This window comes from Oncorhynchus masou, chromosome 29 (genome assembly GCF_036934945.1).
Source record: "Oncorhynchus masou masou isolate Uvic2021 chromosome 29, UVic_Omas_1.1, whole genome shotgun sequence".
NCBI lineage: Eukaryota > Metazoa > Chordata > Actinopteri > Salmoniformes > Salmonidae > Oncorhynchus > Oncorhynchus masou.
Genome location: NC_088240.1, coordinates 30,318,495 through 30,340,719, shown reverse-complemented (window position 1 = coordinate 30,340,719; position 22,225 = coordinate 30,318,495). Strand labels below are relative to the sequence as shown.

The window sequence follows — 22,225 nt, the reverse complement described above, 5'->3', positions numbered from 1 at the left end:
CGTCGGGATGATTTGACCTGATCACTACTTGGTTCTCAGCTCTGGGAGAGGTTTTCTCTTCCCAACTGTTTATATTTGGGCCAAAGTACAGGTTTAGTCAAAGGGATGAAGTGTTCTTACTTAACCTTTCTGGCGCAGGTGTTCCGCTAGCGGCCCACCTCGACAACATCCGGTGAAATTGCAGAGCGCCAAATTCAAAATACAGAAATAGTCATAAGTTTTGGACACTTTATAGTGTTTTCTATCCAAATCTACTATTTGCATATCCTTGCTTCTGGGCCTGAGTAACAGGCAGTTTACTTTGGGCACGCTTCTCATCCAGACGTCAAAATTCTGCCCCCAAGCCATAAGAAGTTTTAACTTAGTGTCAGGGGCAGCTAAATTTGCAATCTGGATGATGAAAGAGCAGTATTCGGGGACAGGCTTCTGTGGACGTGGTGGGTATGCTGGAGGACATGTTGGCAGCAAGACAGAGGGTTGAGTTTGCCTATTATAAACTGGTTAATGACATTGGGCTGTTATGAGCATATGGGGTATTCAGTAGTTGTTGTGTTAAGTTACAGTGGAGGAAGATTTGGTGTTGTGTTTTTAATTGATGTTTAACCATTGATGTTTGAGTGTTTATTGTGTTGTGGGTTCCAGACCTAAAGTTTTTTTTAAACTCTCTCTCTCTCTCTCTCTCTCTCTCGCTCTCTCTCCTCCTCCTCTTCCCCATGGTCAGTCACGTGGCTGTGTGTGAGTTACAGCCCTCAATCAGACTGTGTGGAGATTGAACAATCTGTTTGTTGGATTGACGCTCACACACATTACGCAGCCTAAACATGTATATTATACTGTATCGACTGTGTATAGAGTATTAGCTCATTCAAATGCCACCTCTGACAGCAACCAGGCCGTGTGTGTGTGTGTGTGTGTGTGTGTGTGTGTGTGTGTGTGTGTGTGTGTGTGTGTGTGTGTGTGTGTGTGTGTGCGTGCATGCGTGTGTGCGCGTGCGTGTGTGTGTGTGTCTGACAGCCGTGGGGAAGCAGTAGTGTTAATATACGCTGAAGCCTTTTTCCTGGCTTTTCTCTCTCTGTGGTAATTATCTAGGACCCAGCAGGAGGTCTGGTGAAACAGTACCACACGCGCACACACACACACCTTCATTTACATGGCTGTAAGCATCGGTTAGCTGACTGAACTGGAGAACTCAGTCCTCCATTAGACAGTATCATGAAGAGCCAGGTTAGGGAGGTAATGGTAGATTTGTCATGATAGCTTATCAGAAATGGATTACATGATTTTACATGGATTACATTTCATGTAATTATTTACAGCAAAGCTGTGGGTTGTAACATGGCTCCCCATGCTGGCATGTTAACATTAAGCTTACCCTAGAGACAATGATCAAACAGTGCGATAAAACATATGGAGAAAGCAAACTATAGGATAAGAATAATGGGACAGTGGTTGAAACTACAGCTAACAATACTTTTTTTTTTGGTTAACATTTTATTTTGATAGTCCCATCTATAGATGCTCCACTAACTATCAATCGACTATCATTAACATGCCAATGCATGTATTTGGACTTGCAGCAGGGAAGCATCTGTAGATATCAGCAAACATTGTGCTATTTGGTAAATTCGTCCGTCTCTACCACCATTTCACCCATTCCTATTTGCTGTCCCCCAGCTACTACCCGCAGTTGTTTTTTTATGAGTGTTCTGAAATGGAATTATGCGTTCTGTTATTGCTTCTGATGCTGTTTCCATTCCTGCTGACCGCCTGCGTTCTCCTATAATCTCATTCTCTTAAAAGGTAGTGCTGGCCCCCGGGGCACTTATCATCATGACTGTTTGCAGGTTAATATCTACGCTCTCTGCTCTGCATCCAAGCTGTCCGTTTGTGTGAGAGTGTGTGTGTGTGTGTGCTTGATATCACTGAGAATGAATGTTACCTTAGGGAAAGCAGCAGTGACTGCACATACTGTGTTGTTCTCACAGCCTCACTGCTTCTCTAGTCATGAACAATCCTCCTCTACCTTATAACTCTACAGGGGAGAAGGCATGCCACTGGTTATCACATCTGGGTTCAAATAGTATTTAACACCTTTCAAATGCTGTCATTTATTGTTTGTTTGAGGCTGAATTTAATGCCAGATGGGCGGAGTTTGCACTTTTGGAATTAAACCATTGGTTCCATTTTGTGCTCAATAAAGCATATTTTAAATGTTGTTTGAACCCTGCTATGTCTGCTGTTAATGTGTTCAGTGTTGGGACTGAGGCTAACCCGTGTCTGTAATAATAACAACTCACAACAGGGAGACTGTTTGAGTGGCCGTACCATGTAGTGTTTCTGAGCACCAACTAGAATGGATGATGAAGTCACAGTCTATATTGATTTTGTTCCACTCATCGAATGCATTAGTCTCATGTCTTTACCACATCAAGATTGATCATGTGTTCTGGCAATTTACAGATGGAGGAATGAATGCAGTGTACGTTTTATAGGATGACTGTGACTAATGAATGTATCTCCCAGGATGACTTTATTATCAACATGACTGGACACATTCATTCGTCAGTATAAACTAGCATGACATTAAGAATCATCCCCTATGGCTGCATGGACTCTAATGCTCTCTCTGACTTTGTCTCCTCTTCCCCTATGCCCTTCTTCCTCTCCTTCTCTGTCCCCTCCCCTCCTCCCTTGTCCTCTCCTCCTCTTCCTCAGAGCCCCATTTCATCTCAGCCTATGATGTGGGTCTCTTCACATTCTTCTTCCTGCGTGAGAACGCTGTGGAACACGACTGTGGGAAGACCGTCTACTCCCGGGTGGCCCGCGTCTGTAAGAACGACATCGGAGGGCGGTTCCTACTGGAAGACACCTGGACCACCTTCATGAAGGCCAGGCTGAACTGCTCGCGCTCCGGAGAGTTCCCCTTCTACTATAATGAGCTGCAGAGCACCTTCTATCTGCCTGAACAAGACCTCATCTACGGGATATTCACCACCAATGTGTGAGTGATGAGTAATAGTCTTCTTACGCAAGACACACACACACACACTCAGGAAAACACACACACACACGCACTCATGTACAGGTGCAGTAACCACGCACGCACCCTCTCCCTCCCACCCCCACGCAAACTCCATTACTGCAGTTTCCAGGCCTAATGATTATCATTATTCAGCATCCACTTCTTAAGAACACTTAAGCTGTGTTTGAATACTCATACCAACAGCACTAGCCATACCATTTATGACATGAATTGATTATATAGTATGCGTATTGGTCATATTATGGGTATAGTTAGTATGCCAAAATTTCCTGGATGTCGTGCTACATTCGCCAAAATACGAAGTATACAAACAGTGGACACTATTTCCATGCTTTTAGTGCCCATAATGCAATTCTTCAGAAAATGGGTTGAGGGTTCATATTTTTTTTTTCAGATTTGAAGAAAATGGCATAAAATATGGAGCCAAAATCCAACGAGAAAGGATACAAATACAAATAAATATTACTTTATCTAATTATGATGTTAAGAATGTTCATGTTAAGAAACTGTTGAGCAAATAAGTTACCTTACATGTTATGTTGGCTGACAATTTGTTAGCTATGCTATCCTTACAAACAGTGGTGGAAAAAGTATCCAATTGTCATACTCAAGTAAAAGTGAGTCACCCTGTAAAATACTACTTGAGTAAAAGTCTTAAAGTATTTGGTTTTAACTATACTTAAGTATCAAAAGTAAATGTAATCGCTAAAATATACTTAAGCAACAAAATATGTAAAAATTCCTTATTTAAAGCAAACCAAGAGGCACCATTTTCTTGTTTTTGAAGTTTTTGGAAAGCCAGGGGCACACTCCTAAAATCAAGACATAATTTACAAACTAAGCATGTGTTTAGTGAGTCCGCCAGATCAGAGGCTGTAGGGATGACCAGGGATGTCCTTTTGTTAAGTGTGTGAATTAGACAATTTTCCGGTCCTGCTAACCATTCAAATTGTATCAAGTATTTTTAATTAAGTACTTTACACCTCTGCTTACAAACCACATAGCATATCATTACAGCAGTAGGTACCGGTATGTTAGCTAGCTAGCTAATTTTAGTTGGCTACTATTACATCAAAATTGCCAGTATATTAACGAAATGCTATCTAACTAACGACCCAAAGTTTATTGACTTGATTATCCCTGTCATTCTTAGCTAAGTGGTATAGTCATTGTGCGTTCTCAATGGACATTTGGGTGCTTTCGTAAATTCGTTCTGGCTATCTACTCCGATTTCAGAGCACTCTCGTCTGAGTGTACCAGAGCGCAGGATAACTGATGAATTTACGAACGCTCAACAGCCGTTGAATATGGTCGGTGTCAGTAAACGTTGGAAAAAAAAGGCGTAATAAAATTGTTGCCAGCAGCACAGTTACAGTCACCAACACTCTTGATAACATGAAAATTGCCTAACCAGCTCTGCTAGGGCGAGTAAAATAGTCAGAGTGAGGTGTCCTCTCATTTGTGTCTGGAAGTAGCTAGCAAGTTAGCCAGTTAGCTTGGGTGCTTGACTGCAGTTGTAAGGTCAGAACACTCGAATCAACCCTACTGCCAGAGCGTCCAGTGTGCTCTGAACGCTCCAAGAGCAAAACGCTCTGAATTTACAAACGGGCAATCTGACAACACTCTGAATTAGTACGCTCAACTGAAAGGATAACGTTCCTTTACAGAATACTAAAATGAACTAATAGTATGTAGTTTTTACTCATTAAGTATGTATTATGCAGTATGTTAGTATGTCATCGACGGGGCTGTAGTGGAGCAGGGTGAGAGCTTCAAGTTCCTTGGCGTCCACATTATCAACAAACTTACATGGTCCAAGCACACCAAGACAGTCGTGAAGAGGGCAAAACCTATTCCCCCTCAGGAGACTGAAAATATTTGTCATGGGTCCGCAGATCCTCAAAAGTCCTACAGCTGCACCATCAAGAGCATCCTGATGGTTTGCGTCACTGCGTGGTATGGCAACTGCTCGGCCTCTTGACCGCAAGGCACTACAGAGGGTAGTGCGTACGGCCCAGTACCTCACTGGGGCCAAGCTTTCTGCCATCCAGGACCTCTATACCAGGCGGTGTCAGAGGAAGGCCCTAAAAATGGTCAAAGACTCCAGCCACCCTACTCATGGACTGTTCTCTCTGCTACCGCATGGCAAGCGGTACCGGAGCACCAAGTCCAGATCCAGGTCCAAGAGGCTTCTAAACATCTTCTACCCCAAGACATAAGACTTCTAAACATCTAACCAAATGGCTACTCAGACTATTTGCACCCCCCTATTTTAAACTGCTTCTACTCTCTGTTATTATCTATGCATAGTCACTTTAATAACTCTACCTACATATACATATTACCTCAATTACCTCGACTAACCGGTGCCCCCTCACATTGACTCTGTACCGGTACCCCCTGTATATAACCTTGCTATTGTTATTTTACTGCTGCTCTTTAATTACTTTCTATTTATTTTATTGTATTTTTCTTAAAAGTGCATTGTTGTTTAAGGGCTTGTACGTGAGCATTTCACTGTAAGGTCTACCTACACCTGTTGTATTCGGCGCATGTGACAAATCAAATTTGACTTGATTTGATTAGTATGAGTATTCGAACACAGCTTTAGCCTGATTTGAGCAAGTGAGGCAGAGTAAGGCAGAGAGCCTTTTTCATTACACATTCTACCTGCACTAATGAGAATTGGGATGGTTAGAGGAAGGAATCTGTGGTTGTTTTCCAAATGGTACCCTATTCCCTACATAGTTTACTACTTTTCCTTTTCCTATAGTGCATTACCCTATGGGCCCTGATCAAAGGTAGTGCACTACATAGGGAATAGGGTGCTATTCGCGACACATCCTGTGTGTTACTGTACTGTGTGAGCTGTGCCCTGACTCATAAGCCTGGGTTACACAGACCATTGTTTAAGGTATGCGGTATCATCCACTTCACTAGAGGGAGAAATGAGTGTGAGCAGAACAGAAGATGCATCCACAATGTGGATGTTGCCCTTTTGTGGAAAAGAAAGAACATGAATGTGGTCCATAGGTGAAGAGGAAGTGAGAGATCGTTTTGCCCTTTTCTGAAAGAAAGAAAATCTCACTGTGATGCTTTCACAGACTGAGGTTTTGGAGTGTGGAGTTGAGGGGTGTGGTATAGTACAGTTGTTGGTATTCAGATGTGTTCCATGCTCTGCTCTGCTCTCTCTCAGGGGAGAGGAATCATCCCCCTCGCCTTCTGCTGCTCTCACCTGTAAAGTTCTGACTCCCAGTAGGTGGCTGCTCTCCATCACTACCGGAGCTGAGGCTATCATTACTTCTCAGTACAGGACATATGTGCGTGGATGTGCATGTGCGTGTGTGTGTGTGTGTATCCCTCCCTCTTTCCCATTCCAATCTTTTGTCTCTGCCCCTATCTTTCTCCCAATCCCCCAGTCCCTCCCTAAAACTATTCTGAATAGTGTGATATCATAATGCAATCACAGGAAGCACTGTCTCCAACTGTCTGTGTTAAATTGAACATGGTCAAAGAACTCCCAGGAGTTTGAACTGTAAAACAGAACAGAGAGAGGGAGGGAGGGAGAGAATTAAGTGGGGAGTGAATGAGGGAGGTAAAGAGAGAGTTTGAGAGAGAGAGAGATATGCTGGTCTCCATCTGCATTTGCTTTTAGCAGCTGACTGGGTTTGCAATCATTATCTCGTCAGAGTAGTGAACTTAAGACCCTCAGAGCATGCTGAGGCCTTATAATTAACTCTGGACCTTATTGGCATCTCCCTCCCTCGTCCTTCCCTCTGTTACGGCCTCTGAGTGAGGCTTTACAGCATCTGTGTTTCTCACATTGAAATGGGACTGTCACTGGCTAATGTTGAAAATCCTGATTGCAATGGCTTTCTCCATATTTGGTATGCGTTCTGAATGAGCAGCTGGATGCTGCTGCAGGTGTTATCGTAGAAGAAGCTGATTGGCTCACACAGTGATCTGATTTGACATGTCTCCTCAGTAACCTGGTAACCATGGTGTCCTGGCATGGTGTAATGTGTGTGTGCAGCTATCTGAAGGGTGATACATATTTTTGCCTGATTTTGCCAGATTTTTTTCTAAACTTTTTCCTTCACCTCAACATAATAACATCAAATGCACCTTGAAATGAGCTATATTCCCCCCGGGAATATGTTGGGTAAGAATCAAATAGATATACTATTACTATGATTATTCGCTTTACTTTTACAAATTATTCTTTCAGCTAAAAATACTACTTCCAGGCACCTTTGTTTAGCATGTGCACAAGACAGTAATCTTTTGTACTGTATTGTAACATATCTGCTGAAGTTTTATAGCTACCTGACTCAGTCTCTACTCGTCAAAGTGATTGTTTCAGACTATAGCATTGTAGCTCAGATACTGCATTGTTATGCAGTAAAAATATATATGGATGGGCCTCCCGAGTGGCGCAGTGGTCTAAGGCACTGCATCGAGGTGCTACAATAGCAGAGCCACTAGAGATCCTGGTCTGTATCGTAGCCGGCCGCGACCGAGAGACCCACGAGAGACCCCCAATCCCTTCGCCCCAAAAATTATAAAATAAAAAATAAATATATATGGATAATCTTAGCCTTACTTCATTTTCTGCTCGCTGCCTCCCTGCCTGTCGTACGGTACAGGGGATGCTGAGTGTGCTTTTTGTTTCTGCTGCGATGCAGGTATTCACTGAGGTTGGAAAAACATTTTTACCTTAACTGTGTCCCATATTCCATAGGGCTCTTTTGAAAAGGAGTTCACTATATGGGGAATAGGGTACCATGTGGAACACACTTGATGTATTTTTTCTGTTTTTCTTTTTCAATTGAGGTGAGGTGCACAGACTGCATTAGCTCCATATACCCTGCTGAGACTAGAGCCTGCCAATGATAGGCACAGCACATCTGTTACTGTGTGTGTGTGCATGTGTGCACTTGTGTGTAATTGTGTGTGTTAGAAAGTATTTTGGAATCCAGGTGTCTCTATGCCACACATACAGTGTGTATATATATACAGTGGAGAGAACAAGTATTTGATACACTGCCGATTTTGCAGGTTTTTCTACTTACAAAGTATGTAGAGGTCTGTCATTTTTATCATAGGTACACTTCAACTGTGAGAGATGGAATCTAAAACAAAAATCCAGAAAATGACATTTGTATGATTTTTAAGTAATTAATTTGCATTTTATTGCATGACATAAGTATTTGATCTGTTGGCTGCTTTTCCTGTGGTCCAACCCGTCTCAAACCATCTGAATAGGGTTGAGGTCGGGTGATTGTGGAGGCCAGGTCATCTGATGCAGCACTCCTTCACTTTTTTGTCCTGTTGGGAAAAAAATGATAGTCCCACTAGGCGCGAACCAGATGGGATGGAGTATCACTACAGCATGCTGTGGTAGCCATGCTGGTTAAGTGTGCCTTGCTTCACTGTGGGAACCACACATGCGGAGATCATCCGTTCACCTACAGTACTCTGTGTCTCACAAAAATACGGCAGTTAGAACCAAACATCTCAAATTTAGACTCATCAGACCAAAAAACAGATTTCTACCAGTCTAATGTCCATTGCCTGTGACTCTTGGCCCAAGAAAGTCTCTTCTTCTTATTGGTGTCCTTTAGTAGTGGTTTCTTTGCAGCAATTTGACCATGAAGGCCTGACACACGCAGTCTCCTCTGAACTGTTGATGTTGTGATGTGTCTGTTACTTGAACTCTGTGAAGCATTTGTTTGGGCTGCATTCTGAGGTGCAGTTAACTCTAATGAACTTTGGGTCTTCCTTTCCTGTGGCGGTCCTCATGAGAGCCAGTTTCATCATAGTGCTTGATGGTTTTTACGACTGCATTCGAAGAAACATTCAAAGTTCTTCAAATTGTACGCATTGACTGACGTTCATGTCCCAAAGTAATGATGGACTGTTGTTTCTCTTTGAAAATTGGAGCTGTTCTTGCCATAATAAATCAAATCAAATCAAATTTTATTTGTCACATGGTCACATGGTTAGCAGATGTTAATGCGAGTGTAGCGAAATGCTTGTGCTTCTAGTTCCGACAATGCAGTAATAACCAACAAGTAATCTAACTAACAATTCCTAAACTACTGTCTTATACACAGTGTAAGGGGATAAAGAATATGCACATAAGGATATATGAATGAGTGATGGTACAGAGCAGCATAGGCAAGATACAGTAGATGGTATCGAGTACAGTATATACATATGAGATGAGTATGTAAACAAAGTGGCATAGTTAAAGTGGCTAGTGATACATGTATTACATAAGGAGGCAGTCGATGATATAGAGTACAGTATATACGTATGCATATGAGATGAATAATGTAGGGTAAGTAACATTATATAAGGTAGCATCGTTTAAAGTGGCTAGTGATATATTTACATCATTTCCCATCAATTCCCATTATTAAAGTGGCTGGAGTTGAGTCAGTGTCAGTGTGTTGGCAGCAGCCACTCAATGTTAGTGGTGGCTGTTTAACAGTCTGATGGCCTTGAGATAGAAGCTGTTTTTCAGTCTCTCGGTCCCAGCTTTGATGCACCTGTACTGACCTCGCCTTCTGGATGATAGCGGGGTGAACAGGCAGTGGCTCGGGTGGTTGATGTCCTTGATGATCTTTATGGCCTTCCTGTAACATCGGGTGGTGTAGGTGTCCTGGAGGGCAGGTAGTTTGCACCCGGTGATGCGTTGTGCAGACCTCACTACCCTCTGGAGAACCTTACAGTTGAGGGCGGAGCAGTTGCCGTACCAGGCGGTGATACAGCCCGCCAGGATGGTCTCGATTGTGCATCTGTAGAAGTTTGTGAGTGCTTTTGGTGACAAGCCGAATTTCTTCAGCCTCCTGAGGTTGAAGAGGCACTGCTGCGCCTTCTTCACGATGCTGTCTGTGTGAGTGGACCAATTCAGTTTGTCTGTGATGTGTATGCCGAGGAACTTAAAACTTGCTAACCTCTCCACTACTGTTCCATCGATGTGGATAGGGGGGTGTTCCCTCTGCTGTTTCCTGAAGTCCACAATCATCTCCTTAGTTTTGTTGACGTTGAGTGTGAGGTTATTTTCCTGACACCACACTCCGAGGGCCCTCACCTCATCCCTGTAGGCCGTAATACAGTATGTAATACATACTGTAATACAGTATGGACTTGGTCTTTTACCAAGTATGTATATCTTCTGTATACCACCCCTACTGTACCTTGTCACAACACAACTGATTGGCTCAAACGCATTAAGAAGGAAAGAAATTTCACAATTGTTTTGGTTACATGTTTCCATGTGTTATTTCATAGTTTTGATGTCTTCACTGTCATTCTACAATATAGAAAATAGTAAAAATAAAGTATAAAACCTTAAATGAGTAGGTTGTGTACGGACTTTTGACTGGTACTGTTATATATGGGCCATCTGGTGTGATGATGTGTATCATCCACGCTAGTCTGCTCTCTATGATTTATTATCATAGAAGCCTTCACCACTGAGCTCCACTGAGCATGTGCAGAAGCAGGCAATGGCTGTGTCCCAAATGACACCCTAATACCTATATAGTGTGACACGTTTGCCTAGACCCTATGGGCCCTGGTCAAAAGTAGTGCAGAGGATATAGGGAATAGGATGCCATTTGGGATGAAGCAGTGTCACTTAGCTGCACTGAGCATGTGCAGAAAAATGACAAAGTCCAGTGGATGTTGTTGAAGTCACCAGCTCTGGTTGGGCTCTTCTGCCTTTTTCTCCCATAACACTTTGCAGCCATAGGGGAAGTGTACAATGACACAATAAAAACTGCTGTGTCATCCTGTCCGACTGGTTGGTTGGTGTGGTCAGGGACATCAACCTTTTACTCCCATAACACTAGCCATAGGGGAACACCAGCCAGCCAGCCACAGAGGAACAGTACCATGACACCACAGAAAGGGTTGTGTCATCTGTACCAACTGGCCGGCTGGTTTATGTAAGAACATGAAGGGCACTGTGGATTATATCTCCTCTGTATCCCTAGGCTACATCCCAAATGGCACTCTATTCCCTTTTTAGTTCACTACTTTTGACCAAGGCCAAAGTCTAAAGCCCTGCTCTGCTCTCTACTTGGCTGCTGATCACCCTTTTTGTGAGAGGAGCAGAGGAGGGACTGGGCTCGTGCTCCCTAAGCACTGCTTTCTGACACTCTTTTTTTCACTGTTCTCATCCCTCTCTTTCTCCCTCTCTTTCCCCTCCACATTAAGACATAAAGACACAGTGAGCTGAGTGTGATTAAGAGGTTCTGTTTAATACCATAGGGGCTGACTCATTGAGGGGAGGTTTTAAAATAGCCTAAATCTTTATTAACGGTTTAGACGTTAACAGTAACAATGGCTTCATTTGTAACTGTAACCACAGCCATGGTCACAACATAACACTTGGCTGCAGACTGCAGTCCCTGGGACACCACAGTGTCAGAGAGGCGGGGAGAGGGTGTATCTAGCTCTGTGGCTGCAGCCGGGTTAGTGGTTGTTGCAGCTAATTGTCTGTGGTTTTGTAAGTTGGGTTATAGGTTGCTGGCTGCTCATCGCAGGAAGCACACTCACTGACGCAGTCTCACACTCTCTGTAGAGAGGGTTCCTCTGACAGTGTTAATGCATTTCTACAGAGCTCAATCGGATCTCCACGATGGCTGCTAGATACAAACCACTAAGGTGTAGGGACAATACACGTACAGTATATACATATATAAGGCATGTGTGACATACAGTGTTCATACTGTTCTCTGTAAGAACATAACAGAAATAGAAATGTATAAAAGAAGAACGTAACAAATGTCAAACCATACAGTGATTCCATAGGGCCCTATTGTATCGTACTCCTCACCATCCCCGTGCTGCAGTATACCAGCCCATTTATGAGTGTGCTAGCATTCCATACAAATGAAAGTATAGAGTTTATTGTACAGTAAAGTCTGTTCAGTGCAGCGAGTGTGTGTGTGTGTGTGTGTGTGTGTGTGTGTGTGTGTGTGTGTGTGCGCGAGGGGGGAGGGTGTATCTGTTTGTGTGTGTGTGTGTATCTTAATTCACTTTAGCAGTCTCATGACAATTGTGAAGCACAGACACAGCTTCCAGCAGAATCACATGGGCTGTGTCTTTAATGCACCTGTGAAAGATGGGACTGTTAGACAGTGTGGTGTACATAATGGATCAATTTGAGCTCTCAGTTAGAGAGATGTATGGGCAACACTGTAACCTCTTTGTTCACTGGGTTTTTAACACTGTCTCTCTCTCTGTCCCTCTTCTCCCCCTCTCTTATTCTCTCTTTCCATCTCTCTCTCTCTCTCTCTCTCCCTCTCCTCTCCCTCGCCCTCTCTTTCTCTGTCCTACAGGAACAGTATAGCAGCGTCTGCAGTGTGTGCGTTTAACCTCAGCTCCATCACCCAGGCCTTCAATGGACCCTTCCGTTCCCAGGAGAACCCCCGCTCTACCTGGCTGCCCACCCCCAACCCCATCCCCAACTTTCAGGTACTACCCATCCCAACTTTCATGTACTGCCCACCACCAACCCCACCCCCAACTTCCAGGTACTGCCCACCCCCAACCCCTTCCCCAACTTCCATGTACTATCCAACCCCTTCCCCAACTTCCATGTACTACCCAACCCCTTCCCCAACTTCCAGGTACTGCCCACCACCAACCCCACCCCCAACTTCCAGGTACTGCCCACCCCCAACCCCTTCCCCAACTTCCATGTACTGCCCATCCCCTTCCCCAACTTCCAGGTACTGCCCACCCCCAACCTCTTCCCCAATTCCAGGTACTGCCCACCCCCAACCTCTTCCCCAACTTCCAGGTACTGCCCACCCCCAACCTCTTCCCCAACTTCCAGGTACTGCCCACCCCCAACCTCTTCCCCAACTTCCAGGTACTGCCCACCCCCACCCCCATCCCCAACTTCCAGGTACTGCCCACCCCAACCTCTTCCCCAACTTCCAGGAACTGCCCACCCCCAACCTCTTCCCCAACTTCCAGGTACTGCCCACCCCCAACTTCCAGGTACTACCCACCCCCAATTTTCAGGTACTGACAAAACACCTTCCCCAACTTCCAGGTACAACCCAACCTCTTCCCCAACTTCCAGATACTGCCAACCCCTTCCCCAAATTTCAAGTTCTGCCCACCCCAACTCCATCCCCAACTTCCAGGTACTGCCCACCCCAACTCCATCCCCAACTTCCAGGTTAGTGCTGGTCTGGAGCAAAATCCTGCTCACCCTGCGTGTCCCCAGAAACAGGACAACAGACTCTGCATCTAGGTGGCACTGCATATAAGAACCAGGGATTGTGCGCCCCAAAGCCCACATCATTGACTTTTTAGCAATGCAACTGTAGCTTTATGAAGAAATTCATGTCATCCGGCATTTCAAAAGCATATTGTTGCTGTAGCTTGCCAGACACAGAGATGTTGTTTGCCAAACAACAATCATTACAGTGTAACAGTATTGTAAGTGTGAATAAGCGTGATTACTGGAGGAGAAAATGAGAAGGAAATGACCACAGGCAGAGGCATAGTATTGATTTATTCAAAGCAACAATGACTATTAAGATGAAGTATTATTCCTTTTCAGTAACTTCTTTTTTTTTCTCTCTTTCTCTTTCTTTCTTTCCCTCTGTCTTTCTTCACTCTTTCTCTTGTTCTCTCACTCCTCTCACACTCTCTCTCTCTCATCCCCCCCTTTCCCTCCCTCCCTGTCTCTCTCCCCCTTTCTCCCTTCCCTTCCCATCCCCCCTCCCCTCCTCAGTGTGGTACCATAGATGACGACGGCGGTCCTAACGATGGTCTGACGGAGCGCAGCCTCCAGGACGCCCAGCGGCTGTACCTGATGAACGACGTGGTGCAGCCGGTCTCTGTGGACCCCTTGGTCATGCAGGATGACGTGCGCTTCTCCAGGCTGGTGGTGGACATCGTACAGGGTCACGACACACTCTACCATGTCATGTACATCGGCACAGGTCAGTTGAGTTCAAAGGTCAGGGGTCAATCAATTAAATTGACTTATAAAGGAAAGGGCACATTAGCAAGGTAAATCTCCCTAGAAGGAAGAAACCTAGAGAGGAACCCGGCACGCTTCACTAGCTGTCCAGCCAAAGGATTTTCTATTGTCATATTATAGAGCTCTGAGTTTTTCCTAGCCACATGACCTGAATAGGAAAACCTATTGACTCCAGGCTGTATACAGCACAATCAATGATTTCTCATCATCTTCTTCCTCCTCTTTCCTCCAATCAGAGTACGGCACCATCCTGAAGGCTCTTGCGACCACCAATAAGAGCCTTCAAGGGTGTTACCTGGAGGAGATCCAGCTCTTCCCCGCTGGGGTGCAGGAGCCAATCTTGAGCCTGCAGATCCTTCAAAGTGATAGGTCACTGTTTGTAGGACTCAACAACAAAGTTCTGAAGATCCCTCTGGAGAGATGCTCCAACTACAAGACTGAGATGTGAGTTTCTTACATTTTTCTGTTTTGTACAAGTGCAATAAAAGCCAACCTGGCCAACAAACCCAACCTTATGGAAGAGTACAGGTGAGCAAACCTGCAACTACAAGACTGAGAGATGAATGTCTCAGACTGAGAATTATTCCACATTCTGCATGTCATCCCAGGGTTGTGGTCAGTGGTGTAGTGGATGGTAAACGCAAGTAGACACATCTTACCAACCTTTTGTGGGAAAAAACATTGAAAGTATAGGAAGCGTTACTTTTTTCACCACTCCCGGCAATCAGAGATTGCGCACCAATTTTTCTACCACTACATCACTGGTTGTGGTATATTACCATATAAATGTACAGAGTGTTGTTTATTGCTTAATTATAGTCACTTGCCATGAGTATAAAGTGCTGAAATTATACCAGCCTGAGTAACTGACTGTGTAGTCTTATTTCTTGGGACTCGGTACTAATATATTCATTATTTGATGATACACTACCAAAACAATAACATTTTTAATTTGTTGCGGTGTTGCTTTTAATTAACGAAGCAGTGTTTCTAACAAAGAGTGAGAACAGAGAAAGGAAGCCTTACTTTATCTTTTACTGTCTCTCTGATTCACGCGCATTTAGTGGGAGACGTGTGGCTCAGACTGTGCCCTGCCTGACTCCTGCCAGTTCAATATGAGTCTCTGGGTGTGAGCTCTGCTCAATGCTCTGGCTGTCATCTCCAGAATAAGCTGCCTGATGGCTGCCTCTGTCGTTCATCGAAAACCTCCCCCCTCTCTCTCTCTCACAGCTGAGTGAGGAGGAGAAAAGCCCTCCACTCTCCCTCTCTCCCTCTCTCTCTCTCCTCTCTGTTTGTCAGGCCTTATGCATTTCATCAATGCTTTCAATCAACTCTCTAGAGCTGCATCCATGCTTTGTCAGCTCGCTGTGCAATATACGCATGCGGGTGTGCATGAAGGGCAACCGACTGTATAGGAGATTGTTGTATGTGGAGGAGTGTGTGTGTGTGTGTGTGTGTGTGTGTGTGTGTGTGTGTGTGTGTGTGTGTGTGTGTGTGTGTGTGTGTGTGTGTGTGTGTGTGTGTGTGTGTGTGTGTGTGTGTGTGTGTGTGTGTGTGTGTGCGTGCGTGTGCGTGCGTGCACGCGCACGCGTGTGTGTGGGTGGGGGGGCTCATGCATATGATGAATCAGCTCGCTCCTTTCTCCATCACATGTCACCAGCGGTAACACACACACACACACACACACACACACACACACACACACACACACACACACACACACACACACACACACACACACACACACACACACACACACACACACACACACACACACTCACTTCTCTCCGTCAGGTACAGTGGTGAATACTAAACAAGGTGTGAGTGAGGAGATGTGAGAGCAGAGCGGAAGCCTCGGTAGCCAGGCCTATTTAAAACACAGTGGGGTGGAATAATCACACTGGGCTTCAAGGGCACAACAGGGGAACACTGTCCTTAATCCTGCATGCTGCCTTATATCTGCCAGCCTCAGTAGCAGACACAGTCAGTTGTCAGGGGACACAGAGGGAGAAAACCATGCAGAACTGCAAATATACATGACAGGTGACGGGCTGTCAATCACTGTGATTTATTGTGATATCTAAGGTCGGCTCAGAACATGCAGGAAGTGTGAAGGGCCTATTATTCTTTAGTTTAGGCTTTTAGGAAATCTTATTCAAATAAAAGTTCATGCAGAATGCATACATTTCACAGCCATAGATACGGACACAAACAGGATTTACACAGAAATTGACATGGTTCTTTACATATTGTTTGTCATTGCAATCCCAGGCTATTCTGTGTCTCAGCCCTCTGCAAGAGACAGCCCCAGGACAACAACACTCTGCCTCTGTGTTATTAAATCAGTCTGCAGGAGACAGTCCCAGGACAACAACACTCTGCCTCTGTGTTATTAAATCAGTCTGTAGGAGAGTCCCAGGACAACAACACTCTGCCTCTGTGTTATTAAATCAGTCTGCAGGAGAGTCCCAGGACAACAACACTCTGCCTCTGTGTTATTAAATCAGTCTGCAGGAGAGTCCCAGGACAACAACACTCTGCCTCTGTGTTATTAAATCAGTCTGCAGGAGACAGTCCCAGGACAACAACACTCTGCCTCTGTGTTATTAAATCAGTCTGCAGGAGACAGTCCCAGGACAACAACACTCTGCCTCTGTGTTATTAAATCAGTCTGCAGGAGACAGTCCCAGGACAACAACACTCTGCCTCTGTGTTATTAAATCAGTCTGCAGGAGACAGTCCCAGGACAACAACACTCTGCCTCTGTGTTATTAAATCAGTCTGCAGGAGAGTCCCAGGACAACAACACTCTGCCTCTGTGTTATTACATCAGTCTGCAGGAGAGTCCCAGGACAACAACACTCTGCCTCTGTGTTATTAAATCAGTCTGCAGGAGACAGTCCCAGGACAACAACACTCTGCCTCTGTGTTATTAAATCAGTCTGCAGGAGACAGTCCCAGGACAACAACACTCTGCCTCTGTGTTATTAAATCAGTCTGCAGGAGACAGTCCCAGGACAACAACACTCTGCCTCTGTGTTATTAAATCAGTCTGCAGGAGAGTCCCAGGACAACAACACTCTGCCTCTGTGTTATTACATCAGTCTGCAGGAGAGTCCCAGGACAACAACACTCTGCCTCTGTGTTATTACATCAGTCTGCAGGAGAGTCCCAGGACAACAACACTCTGCCTCTGTGTTATTACATCAGTCTGCAGGAGAGTCCCAGGACAACAACACTCTGCCTCTGTGTTATTAAATCAGTCTGCAGGAGACAGTCCCAGGACAACAACACTCTGCCTCTGTGTTATTAAATCAGTCTGCAGGAGACAGTCCCAGGACAACAACACTCTGCCTCTGTGTTATTAAATCAGTCTGCAGGAGACAGTCCCAGGACAACAACACTCTGCCTCTGTGTTATTACATCAGTCTGCAGGAGAGTCCCAGGACAACAACACTCTGCCTCTGTGTTATTACATCAGTCTGCAGGAGACAGTCCCAGGACAACAACACTCTGCCTCTGTGTTATTACATCAGTCTGCAGGAGACAGTCCCAGGACAACAACACTCTGCCTCTGTGTTATTACATCAGTCTGCAGGAGAGCCCCAGGACAACAACACTCTGCCTCTGTGTTATTAAATCAGTCTGCAGGAGACAGTCCCAGGACAACAACACTCTGCCTCTGTGTTATTAAATCAGTCTGCAGGAGACAGTCCCAGGACAACAACACTCTGCCTCTGTGTTATTAGATCAGTCTGCAGGAGACAGTCCCAGGACAACAGCACTCTGCCTCTGTGTTATTAAATCAGTCTGCAGGAGACAGTCCCAGGACAACAACACTCTGCCTCTGTGTTATTAAATCAGTCTGCAGGAGAGTCCCAGGACAACAACACTCTGCCTCTGTGTTATTACATCAGTCTGCAGGGGACAGTCCCAGGACAACAACACTCTGCCTCTGTGTTATTACATCAGTCTGCAGGAGACAGTCCCAGGACAACAACACTCTGCCTCTGTGTTATTACATCAGTCTGCAGGAGACAGCCCCAGGACAACAACACTCTGCCTCTGTGTTATTACATCAGTCTGCAGGAGACAGCCCCAGGACAACAACACTCTGCCTCTGTGTTATTACATCAGTCTGCAGGAGAGCCCCAGGACAACAACACTCTGCCTCTGTGTTATTACATCAGTCTGCAGGAGACAGTCCCAGGACAACAACACTCTGCCTCTGTGTTATTACATCAGTCTGCAGGAGACAGTCCCAGGACAACAACACTCTGCCTCTGTGTTATTACATCAGTCTGCAGGAGACAGCCCCAGGACAACAACACTCTGCCTCTGTGTTATTACATCAGTCTGCAGGAGACAGCCCCAGGACAACAACACTCTGCCTCTGTGTTATTACATCAGTCTGCAGGAGACAGTCCCAGGACAACAACACTCTGCCTCTGTGTTATTACATCAGTCTGCAGGAGACAGCCTGCAGAGGTTATGTCTTTCTGAATTGGATTATTGGATTATCCAAAGAGTACCTCTCCCTTTCTCTGTCCCCCTCTTTCTCCGTAGGCGTGGCGGGTGTCAGTGGGTCTTATGAAGGACACCCACCAGGTGGGGTGACAAAACACATTGTCCTGCTGTCTGTCTGTCTGGCTGAGCCGGCCAGGCTATTCTCCAGTCGGTCAGTGGCCTAGCCTGATCTGTGGGTGGCCCTCCCAGTCCCATTCACACATACAGCCTTTCACAATGAAACCTCATAATAACTAGTGGAACTTCAGCAATACATCAATTCATATTGGCTTCTTCAGCCCCCTCTGTGTGACATAATGGAGGTTTCTGTGGAGCAGTCTAGTGTAGAAAAGCTACAGAGGCCATGGCATGGTTTATTTTGAAGTCTAAAGTTATCTGTTTTTTTTACAGAGATAACCCCTTGCTCTGGAAAAGGATCCTTCCTCTGTTACCACATGAATGGCAGTACTATACTAGTGTTCAGCCAGAGAAGGAAATGATTGGTTCTGTCTTTGCCCCCTATATTAGCATGAATGGATAGGATGTTAAAGGAAATACAGCACTGGGAAAACTTCTAATGTTTAAGTGCTGTTATTATTATACTTGTTTATATCTGTGGCCATTCAGGGGTGAACGGGCAAGACAAAGATTGTAAGTGCCTTTGAACAGGGTATGGTGGTAGGTGCCAGGCGCACCAGTTTGAGTGTCAAGAACTGCAATGCTACTGGGTTTTTCACACTCAACAGTTTCCCGTGTGTATCAAGAATGGTCCACCACCCAAAGGACATCCAGCCAACTTGATACAACTGTGGGAAGCATTGGAGTCAGCATGGGCCAGCATCCATGTGGAACGCTTTCAACACCTTGTACAGTCCATGCCCCAATGAATTGAGGCTGTTCTGAGGGCAAAAGGGGGTGCAACTCAATATTCGGAAGATGTTCCTAATGTTTTGTACGCTCAGTGTATATTTAGCTAATGTGTACAGCTTTGAACGGTACAGGGTGCCTGGTGTCTGTTTAGGGATCAAATTAGCCATATTGCTTTGCACAGTGTTGTCTGTTTAGTGTTGACTTACTGCTATGTGCTGCACCGCCTACAGAGGTGGTGTAGTCTGCCCTCTGTTAGTGAAAATGACATCTGACCTCCCCAATGGCCACTACCTATTGCTAAGTACAGCCTCCACCTCCACTCTCAATCTCTCTCTCTCTCTCCTTCTCTCTGTGTTTTCCCTCTCTCACTCTCTCACTCTCTCACTCTCTCACCTCCACTTTCTGTAAGTAAGTAGCCTTATTTATTCTGCAGCGGCTGCAGTGTTGTTTGCATGGTAGTGATGCGTTGTAGCCAAGCTGCGCCAGCAAAGTAGCTCTGTCAACACTTTCACTGAGGCAAGGTGTTCCAGGTCCATACATACAGCTCAATGGCAGGATTGGGAGGTGGTGTAATAATGTTGTGAATGTGTTAAATCAGGATAGAAGCCCTGAGATGCTAACCACTCACCCCTAATTCCCTGCCAACCTATTAAGTGGAGCACCCTTGATGTTTAGGTGGTGAAGGTGAAGACAGAGTAGGAGTGGGAGTTTTGCTTGCTTTGTGATTTACAGCACTACCATAGCTGCAACGAGCCAGGAGGTAGCAGATTAGTGGGTCTGTGCTGCAGGAGTTTATAACAACATCATGAAACCACAAAGTGGCTGTCTCGGTGTGTTCACCATGAACATGACCAGCTCATTTTTCCAGTATAGAAGTTCAATGATTTCCTGATCCTCTCTAGCTCAGGGAACTTCAGGTGTTTTCATGGTTTATTAAATTATATTCACAATCAGACCATTTGTGGATAGCAAGGGTAGCCTAGTGGGGTGGCAGGGTAGCCTAGTGGCTAGAGCGTTGCAACCAGAAGGTTGCAAGTTCCAATCCCTTAGCTGACAAGGTACAAATCTGTTGTTCTGCCCCTGAACAGGCAGTTAACCACTGTTACTAGGCCATCATTGAAAATAAGAATTTGTTCTTAACTGACTTGCCTAGTTAAATAAAGGTAAAATAAAAAAAAATGTCTACAGCTGTATTTCACAGACCCTCAGGCAAAATAATAGTTATTTACTTTTACAGGTGGGAACTATTCAATTCTCAAGTTTATTTTAATGCCCATGGGCATTTTTTTATCTTATAAACCCTGGTCATCAGCATTGAGTCCTGAGGTTGGGCCCTGGGGACAATAATAACCTCTTTATATATAGTATTCTGGCCTGAACATCTCCAGAGCGTCCCAGGAGCCCTGAATAAATCCAGTGTTTTATTGTTTGTGTGAGAAGAACTTTAATTCCACCCACTGGTCCTCAGCAGAGACAATTTATGGTCTGTTGATGCTGCCGCCAGCCTGTCAACAGGGTTCTAAAACACAGTGCTGTTAAGCCTGTATGAACACTCCACTCCCAGGAACACACCAGGGAGCCATGGACAAAGAGGGAGAAGGGGGAGAGAGAGAATGGGGGAGAGAGTGGATTGAGAGAGATAGAGAGGGAGGGATTGTTAGGGAGAGGGGGGATTGAGAGAGAGTGAGGGGAGGAGGGGAGAGGGGGATTGAGAGAGAGTGAAGGGAGGAGGGGAGAGGGGGAGGGGGGATTGAGAGAGAGTGAGGGGAGGAGGGGATTGAGCAAGAGTGAGGGGAGGGGAGAGGGGGATTGAGAGAGAGTGAAGGGAGGAGGGGAGAGGGGGATTGAGAGAGAGTGAAGGGAGGAGGGGAGAGGGGGGATTGAGAGAGAGTGAAGGGAGGAGGGGAGAGGGGGATTGAGAGAGAGTGAAGGGAGGAGGGGGAGGGGGGATTGAGAGAGAGTGAAGGGAGGAGGGGAGAGGGGGGATTGAGAGAGAGTGAAGGGAGGAGGGGAGAGAGGGGGGATTGAGAGAGAGTGAAGGGAGGAGGGGAGAGGGGGGATTGAGAGAGAGTGAAGGGAGGAGGGGAGAGGGGGATTGAGAGAGAGTGAAGGGAGGAGGGGAGAGGGGGATTGAGAGAGAGTGAAGGGAGGAGGGGAGAGGGGGGGGATTGAGAGAGAGTGAAGGGAGGAGGGGAGAGGGGGGATTGAGAGAGAGTGAAGGGAGGAGGGGGAGAGAGGGGATTGAGAGAGAGTGAAGGGAGGAGGGGAGAGGGGGGATTGAGAGAGAGTGAAGGGAGGAGGGGAGAGGGGGATTGAGAGAGAGTGAAGGGAGGAGGGGAGAGGGGGGATTGAGAGAGAGTGAAGGGAGGAGGGGGATTGAGAGAGAGTGAGGGGAGGAGGGGAGAGGGGGAAGTAATCACAAAGTCTACGTATTTATCACTGGTGCAGAATGTTTTTGCTTTTAACGGGCTCTCCTCTCTATCCCTCTCTCACTCACTCTCTCTCTCTCTATCCCGATCTCTTTTACACATTCTTTCCCTCTCTCCCTCTTTCTCCCTCCTTCCATCTTTCTCCTTTTTCCTCCTTCAGCCTTTATTTGGGCAGGCAGTTTGTCTTAACCTGCCTCACAACCTCCCAGCTCCCGAAATGCTGACAAACTTTCCCTCTTTTTTCAGTGAGGTTGTACCGTCTGCTCTGCTTCTCCTCTCTCTCTCTCTCGCTCTCACACCTCTCTCTCTCACACACCTCGTTCTCTCTCTCTCTCACACCTCTCTCTCTCTCTGTCC

The 22,225-nt window shown here is 45.7% G+C and overlaps 1 protein-coding gene across 4 annotated transcripts in view; it reads left to right on the top strand.

Annotated features, from left to right (window-relative positions):
* The window catches only part of sema5ba (sema domain, seven thrombospondin repeats (type 1 and type 1-like), transmembrane domain (TM) and short cytoplasmic domain, (semaphorin) 5Ba), a 200,155-nt gene that overhangs the window by 134,828 nt on the left and 43,102 nt on the right, over positions 1-22,225 (top strand). For all 4 annotated transcript variants that reach the window (XM_064944475.1, XM_064944477.1, XM_064944476.1 and 1 more), the window contains 4 exons: positions 2,716-3,001; positions 12,400-12,535; positions 13,812-14,022; positions 14,300-14,507. In XM_064944475.1, the coding sequence (XP_064800547.1) occupies positions 2,716-3,001; positions 12,400-12,535; positions 13,812-14,022; positions 14,300-14,507 (841 nt within the window). The remainder of the gene's footprint in view (positions 1-2,715; positions 3,002-12,399; positions 12,536-13,811; positions 14,023-14,299; positions 14,508-22,225) is intronic.